The 25883-nt window shown below is 42.6% G+C and overlaps 1 protein-coding gene and 1 pseudogene across 5 annotated transcripts in view; both read left to right on the top strand.

The window, feature by feature from the left end:
• Positions 1 to 302: 302 nt before the first annotated feature.
• The window catches only part of LOC118850568 (putative tetratricopeptide repeat protein 41), a 77645-nt gene continuing 52064 nt past the window's right edge, over positions 303 to 25883 (top strand). For 2 of the 5 annotated variants that reach the window (XM_036760061.1, XM_036760057.1), the window contains exons 1-3: positions 516 to 843; positions 18762 to 19738; positions 21853 to 22033. In XM_036760061.1, coding sequence (XP_036615956.1) covers positions 18952 to 19738; positions 21853 to 22033 — 968 coding nt within the window. In that variant the 5' untranslated portion in view covers positions 516 to 843; positions 18762 to 18951. Of the gene's footprint in view, positions 460 to 515; positions 844 to 10107; positions 10170 to 18761; positions 19739 to 21852; positions 22034 to 25883 lie in introns of those variants that run through there. The other 3 variants (XM_036760056.1, XM_036760059.1, XM_036760058.1) reach the window with 3 other exon arrangements.
• Positions 1289 to 12090, top strand: LOC118851358 (annotated as a pseudogene).

Genomic DNA, 25883 nt, shown 5'->3' with positions numbered 1-25883 from the left:
CAGAGAGAGTAAATGGCCTGCAAGGAGCATAGGCCCAGGGCTGGAAGGGACTCCCGAGGTCATCCAGTCCAGAGCCCCTCATTTGGCAGGTGAAGGAAACTGAGGCCCAGAGAGGGTAAATGACCTGTTACGGAGCATAAATCCAGGGCTGAAATTGACCTCAGGGGTCGTGGAATCCAGAGCCCCCCGTTTGACAGAGAGAGGAAACTGAGTCCCAAGGCAGTGAAGCATCTGGCCCCAAGGTCACACAGCTCCTTTAAAGGGGGACAGCTCTGTAACCTAAATGTCATTTCCTCCTACAGCATGTAGGGAGCCCCTGCTGTCAAAGCTGCTTCATGTCCCCTGGCTGAAAGTCTGTGACACCCTCCCAGATTCGCTTGGAAGGAGAGGGCTCCTGACCTTCCCTCCCATCTCAGGGAAATTCTGTGTTTGTGAGCCCTCCCAGGCTCACCACCTCAGGTACAAAGACCTTTCCTGGAAAGTAACCATCCCTTGGGTAAATAAGTTTTGATTGAACCCTGGGGAGCCTGAAGCTGGAATTCCCTGCTAAGGGCCCAGCTCACTCTCACCTCCTCTCCCAGTGGTAGTTATGGGGAATGGAAGTGGGAGTGACCTAGGGGGAGGGGGCTTCCAGCAGCTCCCAGTATCTGCTCCATTCTGATTGTGGCTTGTTATAGCACATTGGCCCTGTGTCAGACCCGGGGGACCAGTGTGAACAAAATCAGATGACGAAGAATGAGGAAGCCAAGTCCCAAATGATTGCTCAAAGGATGCACCTGCAGAGCATTTGAAAGCAAAACCTGTGATGAAGCAAATGAGAGAGTATTAACTATTCTCCAACTGGTAAGTGAAACACTGAGTTTTCAGTGAGACAGAAAAAGAGCAGTGCTACTAATTTGCTTCAACGGGCACCTTTCTTGAATAGGGACATAAATCAGTAAGTTGGGGAAAACATCTTGGGTTTCTCCTTAAAAGCATTTTATAAATTCCTAATCTTAGGTAGCAAATCAATCGAACAATATTTATAAGCACTCACTATGTGTCAGGCATTCTGCTAAACTCCCAGAGAAGAGGCAAAAGACAATTCCTGCCCTCAAGGAGTTTACAATCTAATGAGAGAGAGCATGCAAACAGCTATGATATTGGATAAACAGGAAATAAGTAAAAGAGCTTTATATTTAAAATACATTTATTTTACATATATATTACATACTCACATATATTTCTGGCCCCCCCCTTTGTTTTTTTATTAACAACACCTTCATTTTGCATGCTATCACCCACCGACATGTGCCCTAGCGGGGGATACAAGCTTTTTAGTGTTTTCCTTCAAGTCATGATCTCTGATACTTCCCTTATGAGAATGCTGGTAGGTCACCTGCTTTCGGTTCCTGTCTGTTGGCTCATTGTGGTGAACCATTTACATATGCTTGGATTAGCAGTATTTGTTATTAGTGAGCAAACCTTGTTCAAAAAAGGCACAATCCTCTTTAAAGCATCTGTGCTTCTCCCTTTGCTGTTTACATTTTTTTTTCAGCCAGGCTTTTTTTGTTATAGTTTTACTCATATTTTGTGTGTTCCATTCATTTCTGAACCTTCCCTTCCTCCACCCAGCTAGCCTTCTTCCCCTTGTAACCAGATTTTAAAGAGAGAGAACAAGGAAACAGTTCAGCAAAACTAAGCAACATGTGAACTATGTCTGAGAGAAAATGCAATATGAGGATTAAATTTTAATAATTGTGATTCGGTTCATCTGGAATGCAAACAGTGGCACTTTGTAGCTTTGGGGGGAGAGGACTGTTAAATAGACAAGTGGATATTAGGGATTAGTTAAAAAAAGCAGCCTAGCAGAGCAGAGGTTAATACTCTGTGGCAAGTCTACCAAAGATGATTTTGAGATATGTTTGCTGGCTGGTCCAGTTAAAGGCATAAAATAAAAATGCATATGTGTATCAGTTGATAATGATAACAAAATTTCCTCTTGGATGGAGCTCAGAAGGGAGAGATCAGTGTGTTTTTTGAAGTTTTGAGTCCTTAAGGGTCTAGGGATGAAGAAGGAAGAGAATTTCCTTTATTTCTAGGCTTCATCCTTGGGGTGAACTCAGCTCTCTTAAGTTGTTAAATTTCACAACCTTTTCTCCTTTTCAAAAACTACGTTTTGTTTGAAAAGCTCCTTCCCACCCCCATTTTTTTTTTCTGTGTATTTTTTTCTCGCTACCCAACCACTAGTATCACTGAGCCAAATGGGGTAGAAGGCAGAGCATGGAGATAAAGTCATTATTTCCTTGGCCATCTTTTCTGGACCCCTTAGTCTGTCTGATAGGGTGCTTAGGTGCTCCCCATCATGTTTACAACACACCAGTGCTCCATTTCCCCATTCCAGACTCACATTGAGATGACCAATGTATGATGACTTTTGGTGGGGGTTAGAAGATTGACTGGCTAAGAGGGAGCTGACATTGAAATAAATAAACAAATCCTCAGCTTGCCCAACTTCTGAAAGGGTGTGGATCTTTTTTTTTTAGGGTATGGAATAGGGTCCATTCAGTTTCAACTCTCTTCCCTACAATTTTGCACATTCACTGTTAACGCCATACAACAATCATCAATAATTCGTGGTGATAACCTAACAGCAGTATGGGATCCTGAAGTGCCTGCAGAATAGTTAAGAATGAAATTGAGGTTCAGGATAATTTCAGCATTAGGAATATTATTTTGTATTTAATTTAAAAAAATAAGCAATTGGTGTATTGAATCATATTGAGTTTCTTGAAGTTGACCCTGTTGTGGTTTAAGGGGTTCAGGGACCCCCTAATGACCGGAGTCATCTGAAATGAATTCTCAGACTCAAGCATTCTTTAAGTCAAGGTGGCAGAGGTTTATTGTGATGCCACTATGGTGGGCAGAGCTCCCTAAGGAGCTTGCCACTTAAGAGGAATGATACTAAAGCTTATATAAGAAAAGTAGTGGATTATCTGGCAGATATGCTAATTAGGTGATAACATACAATCTACTAGAAACCAGGGGAAGGGGTTTCTCAGGGGTGTACTTTTAGTCTGTTCCCTCTGTAGTAAGATAGCGTTGAGAGTTGATGTCTATAGCTTGACCTCTGGATCGTATGTGATAGCTGTGGGAATCAATACATGATAATTCTCTGGTTACAAGATAGTCCTGTTTTTACAAGGGAATTTCTTCAGAGGTCAGCTTGTTCTTGTGATGGGGAAAAGACAGTTTGTTTTACTGGGCCCACTCATGCATAATTGTGGAGAAAGGTAGTTTGTCTTACTGGGGCCCACCCATGAGGTATTGCTAGGCATAGTGTCCTTGGGCTGGGGTGAAAACTGTCAGGGATAGCATTTTGAAGCTAAGGAGAAATGTGATCTTGGAATTGGGGTACAAGCACAAGCAACCAAGCACCCCATCAACAACACCTTTCAAGTGAAATTAACCTAGTTGTTCCCCCTGCCATTCTGGATAAGGGAGTTTGCTTTAATTCAATGCTTATAACTCTTAATTTAGAAACATGAATTATAATTATGAACTAATTGTAAAATATAGGAGGGCGACTGGGCTTGTGATTTCCTTGGCGTAGGGAACTCCCTCTGCAAATGCAGGTCAACATGTTCTTTGTAACTTACAGTCCTTGAGATATGCCCCAGTGGTTCAGTGACTTGTCACTTAACGTGTAGGTGTTAGAGGGACACATTTGAACCCAAGGTTTCTTGGCTTGGAGGCCTGCCGTCTCTCTCTCTCTCTCCTATGCCCCAATGCCTCTCACTTATAAATAGATAGCACTGTATTATTGGGCTTCATCTTTGTTTATCAGCAGTGTCAAGCTGGGTTGGTTGGTTGATTCTCAGCCATAGTGGGTTGTTACATTTAAACAGTAGCATCTTGACAGCTGCAAATCCTTTCTGTGATGTTAAACAAATGGTCTGACATAGATTGTGAATAATACCAACTCTGAAGTTATCTTTTACCCCCAAGACCATCCTCCTCATCCACAATTTACAGTCTTTGGTGCCAGTTGAGGACCAGTAAACAGGCAATCCAGTTAAGTGCCTAGATCGCCAATTGTGCACCCAAGTAGGCACCCAGATTCCTCACAAGTTTAGAGGAAGTTAGAAAAGAAGACTAAACATTTGGCTAAAGTCTGTGCACTTACTATGTGCCGGGTGCTGTGCTGAGCTACAAAGATAAAAACACTCTCTGCTGTCCAGGAGCTCACCTTCCGATGCTCCAATAGCATTTAAATAACTAGGTACATACAAGACATCTTCAAAATAGATGGAAGGCAGTCTGAAAGGGGAAGGCATTGGCAGCTGGGGGAATTATAAAAGGCAGGGGGGTGGGGCAGGGAGAGGGAGTTTGAATAGAGACTTGAAGGATTCCAGGGAAACTAAGGGAAGGGGAGGAGCCAGAGTATGCCAGGCATGGGGGGCAGCCTGGGGAGTAGGCAGAGTCCTTAGATTTCTGACCAGCTTGTGGTTTTCTCAGATAAGCCCTCTGCTCTTGCTGGCTCTAGACACAGTCTTGTAGATTTTACCCATCCTGCTCCTGTCTCAGGTCACCCTGGCAGGATGCCCTGTGCTTCTCCTGGCTTTACTATACCTCAAAAGGTCCTGTGGCCTCTTGTGTTGTCCTGAGTGGACTAAACCACTTGGTATAGTTTTCATTGGATTTCTTGGTCATTATTCAGTTTGGTACAAACTTCAGTCTTTTGCTTGAGTAGGTGTGGGGGATGGCCTCCTGTTCAGGTGGATGTCTTGTCTGATGCCATATTCCTAACAAAAGAGAAAACTTTATGAAAGAAAGATCATAGGAGGAGAGCTGGAAAAGGGACCTGAGCTATTCTGAAATATACCATTTTCTTATGTTGGTTCTTTCCAGCACTTTTAGTTCCGATAGAAAAGGCAGAGTTATCTTGTGAACAATAAAATTGTCCCCAAGCAGAGAGGTCCAGAAGTCTTAAAAGAATAGTCGACGAAGTCACCTCCATGACCCAAGTTACCTCCAAAGAGGTGGTCAGGATCTTGCTTCTAGGACCTAGTGACCTGGTTTCCAATGGTAATGATTTGTTTACTATGTGATAGTATCTTTTATTGAAAACCAACTAACAGAAACAGCCCACAAAGGACAAAAATCCCTGCCCACAGCTTTGTCTTCATTCTCACTGGGTGTTCTGTTCACACTCCTTTTTGCACAAAATCAGACACCGCGGTGAGGCTTTAAAATTCTTACTGATGATGAAATCATTTCAATATATTCTTTGGCTATTAAATGATTCCATGCTTCACAAGTTGTTTTGAAAAGCAATGACATAAATATTATAATAATAGTGTTTGTTCAGTTAAGCACTGCACAAATGTTATCTCATTTTATCCCCCAGACAGCCCTGAAGTAGGTGCTATTATCAGCCTTATTTTACACATGAGGAGACTGAGGTGGACAGATGGCCAAGGTTTATACAGCTGGGAAGTGTCTGAGATGGGATTGAAATTCTGGCCTTCCTGACTCCAGGCTACTGCCCCACCTAGCCATCTCTATATACAAACGTCATAACTGACCCATACATATATGTGTGTGTGTGTGTATGTTTACATTTACATGTGTATTTAAACTTAAAAGTGTCTGGGGCAGCTTGGTGGTGAAGTGGTTAGAGCGCTGGGCTTGGAGTCAGGAATTTGGCCTCAGACATTTTTACTAGCTGCATGACCCTGGCAAAGTCACTTAACCGTGTTTGCCTCATGTGTAAAACGAGCTGGAGAAGGAAATAACAAACCACTCTAGTATCTTTGCCAAGAAAACCCTAAATGGGGTCAGGAAGAGTTGGACACAACTGAAAAGACTGAACAAAAGTGTGTAGCGTACAGTTTTTTTTTTCTTTCTGGCGCACCACTAATAGTGTACCTTCTAGAAAAGGTACTCATTGTATCCTCTCTGTATTGCCCAAGCAGTTCATGAGGTCCAGATCTGCTGGCCAGCATAGATTGGCTTTTCAGTCCTTCCAGTTTTGTCCGTCATTATTTTTCCCTTTGGAAAGCTGCTGTCTACCATTGAGCAGCCAGAACCTGACTCAAAAACTTTCAAATTCACCAAATTAGGGGAAGTGCTAGAAACGCCCATTTTTAGAATCTCCAGGTGCTGGTGGAAAAAAACAAGAGGGCAGGGACACAGACTCATTTAGGCAAGCACATGTCTTTAGTGCCAGTTGATTGCTGTTGCCATTGGTGATGGGGGGTGGGAAGGGAAGAAGGGGAGAGAAATCCCCTCCCCCATCCCTTTGCTACAAGTCCAAGAGAAAGGAAGTGCCAGGTGTATCTTAAAAGAAGCTGAGTTGGTTCCCGCTCCTCCAGCCCCTCTTTTGGCAGCCCAGACAGGTGCTTAATAAAGGGTTGTTGTAAGGGAAGAACTCTGTAAAATCTTTGACATGCTATAGAAGTATAAGTAGTTGATTTGAGATGGATTTCTCTGCCTTTGAGAAGCTTTTACCATCTGGACCACCTGACTATAGCCCAGGTACCATTGTTCACCTAGAAGGAGTTACCTGAATTGCAGATATGGTATCTAAAATACAGGAGCCTCATTTATTGAACCTCATATAACCAGATTTATAAAGTAATACAATAAAAGGATTGTAAAATCTCTTAATTAAAAATGTAACACTCAGGTGTTGAGTGTTATGCATTCCCTTCACTGTATAAAAATATCGAAGCTTGTCATACCCTCTGAACAGATGGGGAGTCAATCAATCAATGACCCCTACCCCACTGAAAGTAGATGACAAGATTCTAGCCTGAGACCTTTGTTAGATGAGAACAGTCATTTAATCAGAGGTGTGAGCTAGGTGTGAATAAGGCCTACACATTCAGTCAATGAATCATTTCTAGGCTTTAGTCTAAGAAGTTACGGGAAGAAGTCCTTGATTAATTTAAATCTCCTTGAAAGCCATTGGTTGAACAGGAGAGACACACAGAAAGCATGTTTGTATTAGTTAAGGAGGCTTGGTCATGTCCTATGGGTTGACTATAACCTAGCAGGCCGGTTCAGAACCAATCCATTAGAGCATTTGGAAGCCAAGCCCCAGAGAAGGAACTTCTGGCGGGGTTAGAGGGGGAAGAAGGGAGAAAAGCTCTCAGTCTCCCCCTTGCTTGGAGGATCAGAAGGTGAACTTTGGAGGGCCAGAGGATTTGGACATTTTATGTCAGGGTCCTAGTAGCATCCTTGGGACAGCAGTATTGGCATTAGGAGTTGAGAACATAGTAGACACATGAGAAAAAGCAGCTTCAAGGTTCTAGAAGGAACCTAACAGAAAAGCTGTGTTATGCCTACGGGAAATTCATGGGTGCCCTTGAAAGGAAGGAGATGACTTCCAGCAAGTGGGAGCTGTGAGTCACCCTTTTGTCACCTGTGACCTCAGGACTTAAGCCCACTTTCCTCTGGACTGTCACAGACTTTTGAGGGGGTAGTTTTGTATCGATAGTGTCACCCTTGTAAACACGTGTTTCTAAAAGCTAGGTACGTCTGTCTGGCTAATTGATATGAATTGATAACTATGTGGACAAATGCAGCAGCAGTAGGGGCTCATGAGCTACTGCATTGTAAGACACCCCTCAGGGTTGACCCTTGGGTACAGGAGTCAGTCTCTGGGCACCCAGCATACTAGTGTTGTTGGAGGTTTGGGGAGGAGTCCCAGAGCCTCTACACTCTATGGTTGGATTTTGTCTTCACTCATACTTTTAGATAATAAAAGACTTTAGCAATTTCTTCCTCAGAAAGAAATAAGACAGGTCTGTGGCTGCTACAAGTAGGTTTTTTTAAGGTGTGTGGTGTGCAGGGAACCTGGCCCAAGTAAGAAATAGATCCCTGTGGTTGATTTTACCCACCATGGCATGCTGCCTCCTTGTCAGCAGCAACTTTAAATAACCATTTTATAGTCACCGGAAGCAAAGATGGAGCAGCTCACATCTACGATATAAAAAAGGTGATAGAACATGGGGTACTGCTCCATCATACTGGCCCAATAAATTTCCTGAAATTCTTTGGTAAGGGGCAATTAATCAGTGTAGGAGAAGATGGACTAATTTGTGTTTGGGATACAAAGAGATGGGAATGCTTGAAGTAATGCACATAAGGGACATGTGACTTTTCTTTCTGTTCATGCTTTTGGCAAATTAGCTCTGTCAGGGAACAGACAAAACGTTACACACGTGAAACTTTATTGAAGGAAGATCTGCATTCCGCCGAAATAGAAAAGAAAATGCTCACATAGTGAGAAGTATATAGTTGTCATAATAAACAAGATAGACATCTACCAACTCGAAACCGTATCCATTAGTGGTGCCATCGCCACTGGGAAGAGAATTTCTTCTGTACATTGATTTCAGATTCCATACTTCTTGTCACTGCAGATGAAGTGGGTTGTTTGATTGTGGTTCACTAAAATGTCTGTGAATTTAAGGCTTCTGAAAACCAAGTGAAAGACGTGTGCAGGTTTGAAATAGCAGCGCATCCTATTACTGTTGCAGCCCCCAGGGATGGTTTCATCAGAAGGGGGGGCATAGTCCAAATAAGATTCCCCCCATCTCTACCACAGGAAGTAAATGCTAAAGCCAGACTCACGCGCCTTGGAGTGTGGCCAGACAGAGTTATGGATGCCAAAGTTCAACCTCCTAAAGCTGCAGCACCTTCTCCTGTAAACAGAGGAGATAAAAGGTCAAAATTATCCCCACCCCCTCACCTGCCTTCACATTTTCTTTTCATTGACTCCCTTCATGTTCTTAATTTTTTTTCTTCCAGATAATTTTTTTTTATTGAAGAAATAGGGACTATTTGATATGAGCCCCTCTTCTCCCCTGCTCTGCATCTCAAAGCCCTTTGAGATTGTCCTCCTTTCTCTTCCCATTCACGTAGATCTCTTTGATGAAGCCACACTTTTCCTTGCTCTGGAAGTTCTACTTGTCCTCTTGAATCTCCTCTTTTCCTGTGGGTTCAATGCCCGTCTCTAGGGAGGTGAAACCTAAATCTATACACCCAGCTCCAAACTCCCAGCTGAGCGCCGGTCCTGCATCCAGAGGTTCTGTAGGTATCTCAGAAATGAGATGCACCAATTTAGAGAATCCACCCCAAATGTTCATGTGGACTATTTGTGCTTGACCTGTGGTAGAGCATTTTGAGCTTGTACTGGACTGATCAGCCACAGTCGGACACATTGAAACCTGACTCTAGCATAGTGATGTCATTTTGGTCCTCTTCGAGAATGAAGGACAACAACCAACCAAGTTGTCTCAACATGTGGATAACATTTATTTTTTCATATCTTTTTTCTCAACCCCACCTCTCTTCCTAACTTTCCTTCTGTTTTCCGATCACTGAGTCAGGTTCAGTCTTCCCTGATGCTTCACTCCTCCTTCCCCTGCATCCAATCAGTTACTAAGCCTCTCTGTGCTACTCCCACCACCACCACCCCCTTCTTTCTATTCACAGTCACCACCCTCCTGATCACCTCTCTTAGGGATCATACCACAAGAACTTCCTAACTGGGCTCCTTAACTGGGCTTCTCTTTCTTCTCCATTCCACACAGCTGATAAAGTGATATTCCTCAAGCACAGGTTTGAATGTCACTCCGCTGCTCAGGAAGCCCCAGTGGCTCCCCATTTCCTCTAAGAGAAGATCCGGGTTCTAGCCTACCTTTCTAGGCTTAGTACAAACATGTCACTCCCCTTTACCCCTTCAGTGGTCAGGCGCCTCTGGCTGCCTTGTTGCTCCTTGTGTGCAGTGTGCCATCATGACAGCCTGTGCTTGGGTGTCTGTCTCCCAAGCCTGCCTTGACCCTCTTCACAGTCCCTTGGAGCTTCAACCATCCTGAGAAGTTTATCTCAAAGGCTTCTGAGGGGAGATCTTTCCTGATCCCTTGGCTCAGCCTCCTCCCTGCCCCCCAAATTTTATTTACTTTGTGTTTTATTTTAGTAACTATTGGCCCTCCTTGAGGGTACCACTTGTTTTGTGTGTCCTCAGTTTCTAGCCACAACACTTGGCATTTAATAAATGTTTGTGGGACTGATATTTTTCCATTATATAATTTGTTTTTGTTTTAGCTGTGTAACCTTGGGCTGGTCTAGGCATGCCCAGTTTGCCTGAGGTGGAGTGGACTGTATCCCCTACTACGGTGAGTGGGGCTGCCTTTTGTCTTTTTTTTTTTAATTTCAATTAATTAATTTTTAGTTTTCAACATTCACTTCCATAAGATTTTGAGTTCTAAATTTTCTCTCCCTCTTCTCCTCCTTCCCCAAGATGGCATGCTGATATAGGCTCAATATATACATTCATATTAAACATTTTCACATTAGTCATGTTGTAAAGAAGAATCAGAATCAATGGGAGAATCCACGAGAAAGAAGAAACAATTAAAAAAAAGAAAGCAAACACTGTGCTTCCATCTTCATTCAGACTCCATAGTTCTTTCTCTGGATGTGGATAGCATTTTCCATCATGAGTCTTTTGAAGTTGTCTTGCATCCTTGCATTGCTGAGAAAAGCTAAGTCTGTCAAAATCAGTCATTGCACAATGTGGCTGTGTTCATTTCACTCAGCGTCAGTTCATGTCTTCCCAGGTTTTTCTGAAGTCCGCCTGCTCATCATTTCTTATAGCCAATAGTGTTCCATTACAGCCATTCCCCAGTTGATGGGCATCCCCTGAATTTCCAATTCTTGGCCACCACAAAAGGAGCTGCTATAAATATTTTTGTACATGTGGGTCCTTTTTCCATTTTTATGATCTCTTTGGGATACAGCCCTAGCAGTGGTATTGCTGGGTCAAAGGGTAGGCACAGTTTTATAGCCCTTTGTGCATAATTCCAAATTACTCTCAAGAATGGTTAGATCAGTTCACAACTCCACCAACAATGGATTAGTGTTCCAATTTTCCCACATCTCCAATATTTATCATTTTTCTGTTTTGCCATGTTAGCCAATCTGATAGGTGTGATGTGGTACCTCAGAGTTGTTTTGATTTGCATTTCTCTAATCAATAGTGATTTAGAGCATTTTTTCCTTTGCCTGGAGATAGCTTTAATTTCTTCCTCTGAAAACTGCTTGTTTTATATCCTTTGACTATTTATCAATTGGGGAATGGCTTATAGTCTTATAAATTTGACTCAGTTCTCTATAAATTTTAGAAATGAGGCCTTTATCAGAGACACAGGTTGTAAAAATTGTTTCCCAGCTTTCTGCTTCCCTTCTAATCTTGGTTGTGTTGGTTTTGCTTGTGGAAAACCTTTTTAACTTAATGTAATCAAAATTATCCATTTTGCATTTTATAACGTTCTCTATCTCTTGTTTGGTCATAAAGTTTTTTGTTCTCCATGGATCTGACGGGTAGACCTTTCCTTGCTCTCCTAGTTTGCTTATGGGAGCAGCTTTCATATCTAAATTGTGTCCCCATTTTGACTTTATCTTGGTATATTGTGTAAGAGGTTGGTTTATGCCTAGTTTTTGCCATTACTATTTTCCAATTTTCCCAGCAGTTTTTGTCAAATAGAGAGTTCTCATTTCAGAAGCTGGAGTCTTTGCGTTTATCAGACAATAGATTACTATAGTCATTGACTGCCGTGTCTTGTGTACCTAACTGATTCCACTAATCCTCTGCCACTCTATTTCTTAGCCAGTACCAAGTGGTTTTGATGATTGCTGCTTTATAATACAGTTTAAGATCTGGTACAACTAGCTGCCTTTTGTCTTTAAAACTGGTGAGAACTGCATTCTCTTTCCTACCGTTGCTTCTGTTCTTTTTAGATGCCATGAAGTGAATCAGTGAGAGGGGAATGAAAATCTTTCCTGATCCTTGTCTTTTGCCCTCCCTGAGAGACAGGCTTGGGGTGTTTGTTTCTGTACTGTGTTATTTGCCCTCCTCAGTTGCAGATGCTGGAGGTCATCCTCATGGTGCTGGGAGTTGGAGCCAGGATGACATTGCAGGCAGGACGGTGCAGCCAGCCAGGCCAGCACGGAAGCCCTGCAAAGCCAGGGTGCAGGGCCTTGAGCCCAAGGGGGATTCTGGACCTGGAGCTGGGACTGTGCTCTGTTGGGATCTAGCTAAGCTATGAACTGAAACCTCGGCCCCTCCTGAGAGACTGAAGTGCCGCAAAGAGGGGAGATTATGCTCCTGCGTGTCAGAGGAGCAAGTTTGTATATTGGTGAATATCCAGTCTTCCCAAGTAAACCTTTCTTTGCAGAAGGTCTGGTGTTACACTTGTCATTTTGCTGCTATTGAAAGTTGTTAGTTATAGTTCTAGAGGCAATTCCAAGTGGGACAGTAGCCTCTACCAATAGTCTTTAAAAAAATATTTTTTCACATTCTTTTCTTTTGAAATTTGGAGTTCCAAATTGTCTTCTTCCCTCCCACCCCTCCCTGTGAAATCATGTAAAACATATTTCGATATTAGCCGTATTGCACAAAGAAGCAAAAAAAGTGAGAAAATTATACTTCAGTTTGCACTCAGAATTCATTAATTCTCTTTGGAGGTAGATAGCATGTTTTCATCATAAATCCTTTGGATCATCGTATTGGTCAGTGTAGCCAAATCTTTCACAACTGATCATCATTACAGCCTTGTTATTACTGTGTACAATGATCTCCCCGTTCTCGCTTCATTTTGCATGAGTTCATATAGGTCTTGTCATGCTTTTCTGAAACCCCACCCCCCTCATTATTTCTTATAGCACTATATTGCTCCTTCACAGTCACATGCCACAACTTGTTCAGCCATTCCCCAATTGATTGGCATCCCTTTGGTTTCCATTTCTTTACTACCGCAAAAGCACTGATATAAATATTTTTGTACCCTTTGTTTTTGATCTCTTTGGGATACAGACCTGGTAGTGGTATTTCTGGGTCAAAAGATTATGCATGGTTTTATAGCCCTTTGGGCCTAGTTCCAAATTTCTCTCCAGAATGGTTGGACTAGTTCACTACTCCACCAACAGTGCATTAGTGTACCTATCTTCCTTCATCCTCTCCGGCACTTGCCATTTCTGATAGGTGTGATATGGTGCCTCAGAGTTGTTTTAACTTGCTTTTCTCTAATCAATAGTGACTTAGAGAATTTTTTCTTATGACTATAGATAGTTTTGATTTCTTCTTCTGTTCATACCCTTGGACAAATGCTTAGCAAGGCTGTCTGGTTTCTCATCCATTCTGCTGTCTGCTTCTGTTTTATGAGTGAACTCATCACATCCCCCTTTATTGTTATGAACACTAACTGTGTATTCCCCTCCATCTCATTTTCTTATGTTGGTTCTTCCCTATCTTTTTATCCTGTCCTTCCTCAAAAGTCTGTTTTGCTTTCAATCACTACCTCTCTTAACCTGCCCTCCCTTTTATCACCTGTATCCCTCCCCCTCTAATATCCCTCTCCTCCTATTTCCCCATTGGGTAAGATAAATTTCTATATACAACAGTGTGTGTATATATATTCTTTCCTCTTTGAACCATTGTGATGAAAGTGAGGTTCAAGCATTGTCTGCCATCCCCCCATTTCCCCCACTACTATAAAAACTCTTCTTCTTTTATGTGAGAAAAATATCCCCCTTCTACCTCTCCCTTCGCCCTTACCGCAGTGTATCCTTCTTTCTTGCCTCTTAATTTTTTTTAGATCATTCTAACAAAATCATCTCATACGAATGCCCTCTGTCTATGTAAACTCCTTTTAACTGTCCTAATAACAATGAAGTTCCTAGGAGTTGTAGGCATCATCTTCCCATATAGAAATGTAAATAGTTTAACTTTGTTGAGTCCCTTATGATTTCTCTTTTATGTTTACCTTTTTGTGCTTCTCTTGAGTCTTGTGTCTGAATGTCAGATTTTTTTTTCAGCTTGGGTCTTTTCATCAGGAATACTTGAAAGTCCTCTATTTGATTAAATGCCCCTTTTCCCTCCTGAAGTATTCTCATTTGTAATCCTCACTCCTTTGTCCATATTCCAAACCCTCTGCTCCTTTAACATGGAAACCACTAAGTCTTGTGTAAACCTGACTGTGACTCCACAGTATTTAAGTTGTTACTTTCTGGCTGCTTGCAATATTTTCTCCATGACCTGGAGGCCCTAGAATTTGGTTATAATATTCCTGAGAGTTTTGGAGATCATTTTCAAGAGGTGATAAGTAGATTTTTTCAATTTCTATTTTACCCTCTAGATCTAAAATAATAGGGTAATTTCCCTTGACAATTTCTTGAAATATGATGTCTGTGCTTTTTTATTTTTTATTTTTTGAGATCATGGCTTTCGGATAATCCAATAATTCTTAAATAAATAATGTCTTTGATCTATTTCCAGGTCAGTTTTTTCCAGTAAGATATTTCACATTTTCTTCTATTTTTTTCATTCTTTTGACTTTTTTTTCTTTATTGATGTCTCATGAAATCATTATCTTCCACTTACCCAATTCTAATCTTTAAGGAATTATTTTCTTCGTTGAGATTTTGTACCCTTTTTTCTATTTGGCCTTCAGTGAATTTTTATACCTCCTTTTCCATTTGGCCTGTTCTGCTTTTTAAGGAGTTCTTTTTTCAGTGAATTTTTGCATCTCTTTTACCATTAGGCCAGTTGTTTTTTTAAGGTGTTATTTTCTTCAGCGGTTTTTGTGCCTCTTTTACTAAGTTGCTAATTCTCTTCTAACAATTTTCTTGCATCACTCTAATTTCTTTTCCCAATTTTTCCTCTACCACTCTTATCTCTTTAATTCTTCTAGGAATTCTTTTTGGCCTTGTCTGCAATTAGCATTTTTCTTTGAGGGTTTAATTGTAGCTTTTTTTGCCTTCTTGTCTTCTGAGCATGGGTCTTGGTTTTCCCTGCCACCACAGTATCTTTTTATGGTCAAGTTCTTTTTTCGTTGTTGTCTGCTCATTTTTCAACCTATTTCTTGACTTTGAATTTCATATTAACATTGGGCTCTGTTCACCTGGCGTGGGGAGGTATGGTCCCAAGCTTTGGGGCTTTTTGTACTTCTGTTTTCAGAGCTAGTTCTGGGGGGTCTGCAAGGTTTTGGTGTTTCCAAGGTGGTGTGATCCTGGTAGGGGTGTGGTCATTGTCCTCCTGGTCTTTACCCAGGAATGGCCCCTAATCCCCGTAGTGTCAATTGCTAGCACTGCTCTTGGCCCTGGAACTGTGGCCAGGACCCCTGCTCCCTTGGGAAAGACCAGAAGTGCTCCTCTGTGCCTGGGAACTAGGACTCAGAACTACATATGGGCCTTAGAGCTGCCAGTCAGCACCGGCTGCACCCATTGATAGCAGAAGGTCCCAGGTGTCCATCCCCCTTACTGTCTCTGGGCTGAGAGCTCCTGTTGCAGCAGCTGCCTCCAAAGCCCGGTACTGGTGCTTTTGTTGTGCTCTGGGCCTGTGCCCATCCCAGGGTTACAGACCTCTCCTGCCCATCTCTTAAGTTGTCTAAGGCTGGAAAAATATCTCACCCCAACCTTTTGTTGATTTTGCTGCTCCAAAATTTGATTTGAAGTGTTATTTTAAAGTTGCTTGGAGGGGAAGGTAGGGAGAGTTCAGCCAGCTTGCTGTCTCTAATTCACCATCTTGGCCTTGCCCCCAGATAAGAGTTGTTAGACAGCTTACAATTTTAGCAAGTAGCTTGGGGCCCTGAGAGCTTAAGGGATGTGCTTGTTCATGGCCCCATAACTTGTATATGCCACAGGTCTCTAACCTAAGTCTTCCCTCCACCCAGTGTGCCATACTATCTTACATACCTGTATTTTTTCAGCCATTCCCTAATCAATGTGTACTCACTTGGTTTCTAGTTCTTTGCTAGCAGAAAGAATACTGCTATAGCTATTTTGGTATATATTGGACCTTAGTTTCTACCTTTGACTTCTTTGAGGGTATTTATTCACTGTTGGCATACCTGAGTCAAAGGGTATGGACACTTTTCTTTCCCACTTCCGAATTGTTCTTCAGGAAGTCTGGGCATCAACAACATGCTGCATATTTTTAGTGTGGCCACCTGTGTTATCAAAGGGTGGACCCAAAAGAACTGGGCCAGAGCTCACACCTAACTTGTAAATGCAGAAATTTGGAAGCACCAGATTCTTCCCATATATTCCTAAGAGGGTAGGCAGAGCTTGCTATTTGCATTCGCAGCCACCTCCAGGACAAAAAGCTTTCTGTGGGAAACTTCTCTTTGTCTGGCCCAATTGCCCAGTAAAGGACCTGAGGATGGTTCCCTACCCTTTCCTAATGAACAATGTTCTCAGACGTTGAGAGGACTATTTCCAGCTGTGTGCTGATATATGTGTTTAACAACTGGTTCTCTTATAAAAAAATATACCCACAATGCACTTTTAAGTCAGCTCTGCATTATGAATATTTCCTTCATCACTTTGTTAAGTCTAGACAATTATCAAAACAGTCATTTGATCCCTAATTGGTAGTGTTTGCTATTTCTGAGGTATACGTTTTCCCGCAAAATTTAACAATTGGCTTTTGGAAGCTAGTCTTAGCCAGCTCCAGCTTGTTGAGTTTGCTTTTTTTCCTTCCAGTTTGCTTCTGGGTTCATAGCTTAGTTCAAGATGGTTGTGGTTGTTTGGCTTCTGGATGCATGTAGCATGGCTGTCAAGTTGCATTGGGTCATAAGTTCCCTAAATATTATAATATGCACTGTACGTAGGTCAATGTAGCTATACTGCCTTTTTCTAAGTGTTATTAACCCATCACACAATATCCAGAAGCTCCCTGTTACATCCAGTGTCCACTATAAAGCCCTGTGCTTGGCATTTGAAGCTCATCACAGGGTGGTCCCTTTCTACTCTAACCTGACTGGCTCCTGCCCATGATGTAGCTGATGATGTTCCCTATGTGGGAGAGGTCAGGGAGCCCTGATCTGAGAGAATCATGATGATGTGTGTGTGGGGTGCTCAGAGGGGCTTTGGAGAATGCATCGACCTTCTGTCACTAGGTTTGGCCTGCTAACTAGTGGTGAACAGCAGCCTTGTTGATGGGCTGCAGTTGTCAGCATGGACCTGGGGGTGCCTTCAGAAAGGCATTAGTCAGCCTGGCCTCATTCTCATCGCATCTGATTCCTTTGGCTGACTTATTCCTGCTAGACAGTGTCCAGAGAAGGTCAGGGCTGTAAGGGGAGGAGTCTCAGGCCTTTCCCCCATCTATGCCAACATGTCACCCCGTGAAAATGGGCCTTGGTATTTTGCATTGTCATTTGCCCTCTTTTTCTTAATGTAAAGGAGATTAATCTGCAGGTTATGACCTTGTGACTTTTGAAAGGTCAGGGGACTGAGCCATCTGGGAAATTGGGAGTCTAGCGAGTCAGGGAATCAAGTACATAGCCAGTTCTGCTAAGAAGAGTGACCTTCCGGGGCTAGCCCTGCAGTAGCTGAGATGAGGATTCATCTGGTAGTGCTGCCCTATTTGGATGTGAACTTGGTGTCACTAATGTTATGTAGAAACTGTGTCTCCAGAAACTGAGGTGTTAGGGTAGACAGCACACCCCTGAAATGCTGGGAGGGAAATGTTTGTACTTCTATTCCTGCTGCATCTTTTAGATAAATATCCCTTTGTAAAAGTTAATTGATGCAAATTGGTCAGATAGAACTGGGAGACTCATGGCTAACAGTGTGTGTAGGGAAACACATCCAGAATGGTCTCTCAAGCCAGTAATGGTAGAGAAGAGACAGCCTAAGAGACATCCCCCTCCAAGGAGGAGATGTGGCTGCCTTACTCTGGGGTAGTGAGGCCAGAGAATCCTTGCTCTCCTACCATCTTCTAGTCTTTTCACACTTCCTCTGTGATCCAGCTGTGCTCCTTACCCCTGAAAAGCCACCTCCCATTTCTCTGCATTTTACTGGCTCATCCCCAGTTCTTGGAATGTCCTGCCTCTTGATTTCCTGGTTTCCTTTAAGACTCACCTCAATTCCCACCTTCTGCAGGACTTTGCCAGGTACCTCAGCTTCTACTGCCTTACCCTCTCAACTCACTTTCTACCTACCATGTATAAATCTTGTATGTCCTGAGGGTCTCCCGCATTAGAATGGGAGCTCCCTAAAGGTAGGAACCATATTTATGCCTTTGTATCCCCAGAGGCTGAGCATACAAGAAGTACTTAATGAATGCTCATGTACTGACTGATTTGAAATGTTGTAATGGGGAGCACAGGGGAAAACACCATAAAGCAGTCACCTTGTCTTAGAGCATTGTAGACTTTGATGTCCTTTGTCCGTGGGTGTCACACACCCTTCAGGAGCTCAGCCAGGGAGAATTTTCAGCAAACTCAGGGAAGAGATAGAGCCTGTCATGGACAACATGGCTTTACAGTGGTCTGACCAACTCTTCTCAGGTATCAGGTGTGTTCTCAGCCTCAGCCTTTGCTTCAATCCTCCATTTTTCCCCCCTTTCCTCCCAGATCTCTTCCTCTTCATCTCTACATTTATCCCCATTGAGAGACCTGATCCCACAGCTCTTCTCCTTGTTTTGGGTGTGAAAGTTGCTAGTTTCGTCTCTGTCTTCTCTCCCTTTTGGCCTGCTCTCTCAGCAGTTTTCATTTTTACATGTTTTTGCTGTGGACAGAAGGAGTTGATGTGAGGTGTGATGGATGGTATGAATAAAATGGGTTACTCGAGAGACAGAATGAGTGCCTATGTATTCATTATGTCTTTGCCTCAGCCAAGTCTTTTCTAAGAACAGAAAGAAGACCTACGTTCTTGGTAATCTTTAAAATAAGTGTATTTTTTTGTTTGTTTCCTACTTCCATTAGGTTGTTTCAACTCTGACCTCTCTATTGATTGTAAGTTGCTAAGTAAGAAATGAACTATATTGAGAAAGAAGCTTAACTTTGCTGGTGCCAAATGTTATTAGGGGGACGTCTCAGAAGCATTGACAGCTAAGAGCCAAGTCACCTTGCATTTCATCTGAGTTCAACTGTGTGAATTCTTGAGCCTCATGAAATGTTTCAGAAGCCAATTGAAATCATGGAGAAGAATCCTCAGTCTGTCTTAAAGCCTCAGCCCCCCATCCAGCCTTATGTATGTTCCACGATAAAGGATTTCCAAGAAGAAAGAGATTTTTTGGCAAACAACATCTTCCCCCAGCTTAACAAACTCTGCAATTCCCGGGGAACGTATTTCAAGGCTATTGACCTGAGGTGGCCAGCATCTGAGGCTCATGACCCTCTCTGCCCTAACTTTCGTAGGCAGTACTGCAGCCTGCAATCCCAGCAGCTGAAGCTTTGCCTCGATTACATCAACAATTCGTTCCCTTTTTTCCTTTGCATGCTGGGCCAGACCTATGGAGAATTCCTCCGTGAGGATGCAACTTTCCTGCCCACTGGGACCCCTGACCTGCCAGGGCTCTCCAAGGTAGAAAAGAACCTCTATGTTGCTGCCCACAACGGCTACCCTTGGGTCTTGGAGAATTTCACCTGCAGCCTCACAGAGCTGGAAGTGATCCAGGCGGCCTTTATGAACGATTCCAAGTTTCAGTATTACTATTTTCGGACTGGCGCCATGCTACTGAAAGCATTAGAACAGGAAAAGGGAAAGATCACCTGTCCACAATCCAGGCAGAAGGAATACGAGAAACGGCGGATTGGCGAGCTCAAAGCCAAGATCATTAGCAAAGGGCTGCCGGTCAGGTTCTACAGAGATCTCCATGAGCTAGGCGAATTGGTTTTCAAAGACTGGTCAACTGTGATAGAAAAACTTTACCCTGCTTCTGTTCTGCCAGAAAATGTAGGTTAGTACAAAATCAGGGCTCGGAGCTGAGGGTCATCATAACATCCATGCTTTGTCTTTCGGCAGGCTTTTAAAATTTGAGTGTCATATAGCATTTAAAGGTAAGTAGTTGTTAGAGTATTCTGATGACAAGTGGATCTCTTGTCTTATTGAAATGTGCTCTTCCCAAAACTAAATGAGCTGGTTCTGGAAAAAAAGGAGGGAGAAAGAAGATGCACTGGTTTGCCTTGCAAGTCAATCAGCCAGTCAGTAAACACTTATTATGCACCCACTCTGTAACAAGCACTGTGAAAATGAGCCCAAGAATCACGAACAAACCTCCTTTCCCTTGAGAGGCAGCTAGCTCTCTGATGTTATCCTGACTCAAATACATAGGAAGATTTGATTGTAGCAGGGGATAGGCTCAAGCAAGAAAGGATTAGCTTGTTTCTAATTAGTGGATTCCTTAGGAGCACACACATGAGCCACCTCAATATCAGTAGTCTGTTTATAAGTCAGTTATTTGGATTTCCGCATATATTTTGTCAGTGGGGAGAAGGGTGGGGTAAGATTGCCAGGCAAGCCCACAACAGCCAATTTAAAATAGGATATACCAGAAGTATTGTGCTGTTCCCAGTGGACTCTAGAACCCAGCCGCCATGCGTAGTATCATTTTGATAATAAATGGAGTCTGAGTCCCATGAGCCACAAGCAGTGGCTCCCAAGGCCTAAGGCTAGGGCTCAGTAGTGAGGAGGAGCAGAGATTAGACTCTCAAGGAAGTGTGGTATAGTGGATAGTGTCCTGAACTTGGAGTTAGGAAAGACCTGGGTTTGGATCCCACCTAAGACCCAGCTGTATGACCCTGGGCTTTTTAATTTGATTTCTCAGAGCCCCAGTTTCTTCTTTTGTCAAATGGTAATAACGATTCATGTCCTAAGAGACAAAGTGGCCTAATGGATGGAGAGCGAGGCAGGAAGATGTGGGTTTGAGTCCTGCCTTTGCATACACTGTCTGTGTTACCTCAGGTAATAAAATTTAATTGGGAAATATTTTACAAAATGAATGAAAATACAATAGACCATGGATAATGTTAATATGTGGTTTTCTGAGTCAATATGCTGGCCCATTTTGTGTTTGAGTTTGACACCGCTGCTCAAAATTACAGAAAAGGAGCTGGTCTGCATTGGGAAAGGGATTCTCTTTACCTTGGACCAAGGAAATCCCAGGTCTCCTAATACTTGCACTATGTCTTTCTTAGGGTTGTTGGCAGACCTTAAAGGGTTGTAGGAATGTGAGAATATGGAAAGGCTGTAGTCACTATAGAGAGGATACCTCGTGTGATTTGGGTCACTCCCTAGGACTCATCTTCTACGTCAGAGGCAGGTTATAGTTAGTGTTGTATTGGGAGAGCTCCTGATTGTTTAGTGGCAGAATCTGAACCGTGACCATCCTGACTCCAAGGCCAGCTCTTTGTCCCTGTGCCACAATATCTGTTATTTTGTACTATGGACAAAAAACAGTTAACCAAAAGCCAGGGAATGTAGGTGATGCCTAAATGAAGGCATTTTGAGTCCTTTTAAACAGAGTTTAGCATCACAGAATTTTAGAGCTAAAAGCAACCTTAAAAACCACCTAGTACAGCTTTTTAATTTCACACATGAAGGAACTGACATCCGGAGAGGGGAAGGGCCTTGTCCAACGTCAACACCCTACGTATAACTTCACTAGTGTAAGTAATGAAAAGTAACATTTTGTCCTTTTGTTTTCCAAACTTTTAATTTAAATCTCACTTCATTAAGTTTTGTGCATTGCTTGTATTTCCTTTAGAAATTCGTTTTGGTTGCTTCAAAATCTTTTATTTGAAATGGGGACAGAACACAGTAAGGTTAGCTTTTTGTCCTTTTCGGTTTGAGGTCATGGAAAAATTCAGATACCCAAGTAGGCACTCACTGAGGGAATTCGGAAACATCCAGTTGTTTGTTCAGTCTCCATTGAGGCTGGCACAGTCTGTCCTGTAGAGTTGCCAGTATAAGTTTGACTCGGAGGAGGGGTGAGGGCAAGTTGGTGTGATTGCACAGCTGATGACCGAACCTTTCCATGTCAGATATTAACAGACATCTTTTTTGTCTCTCAAGACTATGAGCACATCTTTGAGCGTTCTTATCATGAAGCTTTCACTGCAAAGTGCCGGAAGATGTTTGTGTTGTCTAAAGAATCAAAACAAGTATTTGACGCTTTGGAAAAATTTGTGATGAAGGATCCTCAAAATGAGGCGGGCAAACAGGAATCTGGCAGCTCTCTGGAATCTATCCTCAGGTAACGTAGAGCAAAGTGTTACAGGTGTGTCTTTTGGTTGGGTTTAGGCAACACAGCCACACTTTGGCCAATAGGATTTCCTTGGGTCCGGAATGGCGATGTCATCTTCTCAGTTCCTTCCTTGAGAACCTGGTTCAGAGCTCACTAACTCCAACAAGCCTCCCTTGACAGCGAGCTTCACTCACCCTTCGGGGTCATCATCCATTTGTACATATTTCCCAATTCCCTCCCCCGCCCCAGCCCCCTCCATTTGTTGTCTTCATTCTCTCCAAGAAGATTGGAAGCTCCTTCAGAGTAGGCATCTGCCTCTTGGCTTTATTTATTTATTTACCTATCTATTTATTTGTTTGTTTTTAGATTTTCTATCCCTCAAAGCCCCTCTTACGGTGTGAGGAGACATTTAATAAATCCTCAGTGAAGGATATTTGACTTCACCTCCTCCCTGGGCCTCAGTTTCCACATCTGTAAGATGAAAGGATCGAGCTAAATGACTTCGAGGTCCCTGCCAGCTCTGGATCTCTGATTCTGTGTGATCCCCAGATTCAGGAAGTAGAGGAAGTGAATTTGGGAATTACACCCTCCGCATCCGAGGCTTTATCCAAGGTCATGTATTTTGGTAGTAGCTTTAGCCCAGAGAAGCAGCATGGCCTTGGAAGCCTGGGAGGCCTGGACTGGCCAGCCTCTGACTCACTCGGGCTAAGTGACTGCAGGCAAATCCAGGCCATTCTCCAGGACTTTAAGGTGAAGAATAGGCAGTTAAGCGTTGGTGCCATAGTGGGTAGAACCCTGGACTTGGACTCAAATCCTGCCTCTGACACACACTGGCTGTGGGACCCTGGGCAAGTCCCTTAATATCTGTCTGCCTCAATTTCCTCTTCTGTAAAATGGGGATAATGATAGCACTGACCTCTCAGGATCAAATGAGGTAGAGTCCTTACCTGTATGGCTTGGTGGAGGCAGTTTTCACATGAAGATGTTTTCTATCACAGATAAAGTCACAAGGATGGGGATGGGACTTGACTCTGGGATTTCACTGTTATAGGGAACTTTTACCACCAGTTTGGGTCAGTACCTTTTGTAGTCTTAGGCGATTTCTGGAGCCTTGAGAGGCTAAGTAATCTCCCCAGGGTTACAGAGCCAGCAATTGTCAGACACAGACTTGAACCAAGGTCTTTGTGGCTTCAAGGCCAGTTCACTCTCCAATTAGTTAGCATTTATTAAGTACCTACTGTGTGCAGGCACTGTGCTGAATGCTGGGGATACAAAGAAAGGCATAAGACAATCCCTGCCCTCCAGGAACCGTCTCTCTCTAGATTACCCACCACTCAGGGGATGTGGAAAAACTGGGACACTAATGCATTGTTGATGGAGTTATGAACTGATCCAACCATTGGAGAGCAATTTGGATTATGCCCAGGGGGCTATAAAACTGTTCATACCCTTTGACCCAGTAATGCCTCTACTAGGTCTGTATCCCAAAGAGATAAAAAAAAGAAAGGAAAAGGACCTATACGTACAAAAATATTTATAGTAGCTTTTTTCATGGTGGTAAAGAACTGGAAATTGAGAGGATGCCCATCAGTTGGGGAATGGCTAAACAAGTTATGGTATATGATTATGATTAAATACTGTTGTGCTTTAAGAAATGATGAAGGGGATGGTTGCAGTCTTATGTGGTTGGAAAATCTTATGTGAACTGATGCAAAGTCAAGTGAACAGAACCAGGAGAACATTGTGCACAGTAACCGCCATATTGTGAGAATGATCAACTATGAAAGACTTAGTTACTCTGGTCAAGACAGTGATCCAAAACCATTGCAAAGGATGCGTGATGAAAAATGTTGTCTGCCTCCAAACAGAGAACTGATGAACTCTGAGTGCAGATTGAAGCATTTTTTTTTTACTTTCTTTAGTTTTCTTTCTTTTCTGCGACATGGCTGATATGGAAATCTGTTTTTCATGATTTCACATGTATAATTGTATCACATTTCTTTCCACCACAATGGATGGAGGAGGGATGAGAGGGAGAGAGAAAACTCAGAACTCAAAATTTTTTTAAAAAAAGAATGTTTAGGTGCAAGTCCAGGAGTAGCAGTCTCATACCCAACTCAGAAGTCCTCAAAGCCTGACCAACAACGTTTGAGCTCAGATTTTCCCTATAACTGGAACTGCTGTCAAGGGTCAGCTGATTGTGAATATCCTAGAGAAAGACCAGGTTCCCTATAACAAGATTGCTGTTGTTGGGGTTAGCACACGACATGTGTCATCAATATCTTAATGAAGGATTTGGCTGATGAACTTACCCTAGGTGGTATAATAGAAGACAAACTAAAGGGAGAGATGATGGATCTCCAACATGGTGGCCTTTTCCTCAGTACACCAAAGATTGTCTCTGTCAAAGACTACAGTGTGACTGAATCAAAGCTGGTTGTTGTTATGGCTGGGGTACATTAGCAGAAAGGAGAAAGTCGTCTTAATTTGGTCCTATGTAATGTGACTATCTTTAAATTCATCATTCCCAGTATTGTTAAATACAGCCCTAATAGCAAGCTGCTTATTGTTTCCAATCCAGTGGATATTTTGACCTCTGTGGCCTGGGAGCTAAGTGGCTTTCCTTAAAAGCATGTTATTGAAAGTGGTTGCGATCTGGACTCTGCTCATTTCTTTTACTTAATGGGGTAGAGACTCCGTGTCCATTCTTCACGTTGTCATGGATGGGCTCCTGTGAGGAGTGGAGTGAATGTTGCCCCTGTCTCAAAGATGTTCATAAACAGATGGTTGAAAGTGCTTATGAGGTGATCAAGCTGAAGGGCCATACTTCCTGGGCCAAATGGGCAGATCTGGCAGAAAGCATAATGAAGAATTTCCATCATGATTAAGGGTCTATATGGCTTTAATGATGATGTCTTCCAAAATATTTGTAGCAGCTCTTTTTGTGGTGGCTAAGAATTGGAAATCAAAGGATGCCCATCAATTGGGGAATGATTATCAAACAAGCTGTGGTGTATGATTGTAATGGAGTATTATTGTGCTGTAAGAAATGACAAGAGGGATGATTTTAGAAAAACCCAGAAAGACTTACATGAACTGATACATAATGAAGTGGACAGAACCAGGAAAACATGATACACAGTAACAACATTGTTTGATAAAGAACTGTGAATGACTTAGCTATTCTCAGCAACACAATGATCAAAGAACTAATGATGGAGCATACTGTCTGCCTCCAGAGAAAGAACTGATATGTCTGAATACAGACTAAAGCATGCTGTTTTTGCACTTTCTTTCATTCCTTTTATTTTATTTGAGTCTTCTTGTACAAAATGACCAATATGGAAATGTTTTACATGATTGAGTTTGTATAACCTATGTCTCATTGCTTACTGCCTCAGGGAGGGAGGAGGGGAGGGAGAGAGGGAGGAATAGAATTTGAAATTCAAAACTTTAAAAAAAAGTTAAAAATTGTTTTAACATGTAATGGGGGAGAAATTGTGTGTGTGTGTGTGTGTGTGTGTGTGTGTGTGTGTAAAGATGATGTCTTCCTCAATGTCCCATGTGTCTTGAGGCAGGATGGCATTTCAGTGAAAGTAAACCTGAATCCAGAGGAGGAGGCCTGTTTAAAGAAGAGTGCAGATACTCTTCGGGGAATCCAGAAGGAGCTGCACATTTAGAGCCTTTAGTGTGCTGCCACTTTACTGTCTAGAGAACATGACAGTGATTAAGGGATTATGTATGGTGTTCTTCTCAAGTAGGTCACTTTCTTCCTTTGATTAGTGATTCAACACCAGAAATGTAAAACTTCTGAACACACTCTAGTCTCTTCCTAGAGTTGGAAATGGGCAATGGTACA

Source organism: Trichosurus vulpecula, chromosome 5 (genome assembly GCF_011100635.1).
Source record: "Trichosurus vulpecula isolate mTriVul1 chromosome 5, mTriVul1.pri, whole genome shotgun sequence".
Classification (NCBI taxonomy): Eukaryota; Metazoa; Chordata; class Mammalia; order Diprotodontia; family Phalangeridae; genus Trichosurus; species Trichosurus vulpecula.
This window is presented reverse-complemented; position numbering and strand designations above follow the sequence as displayed.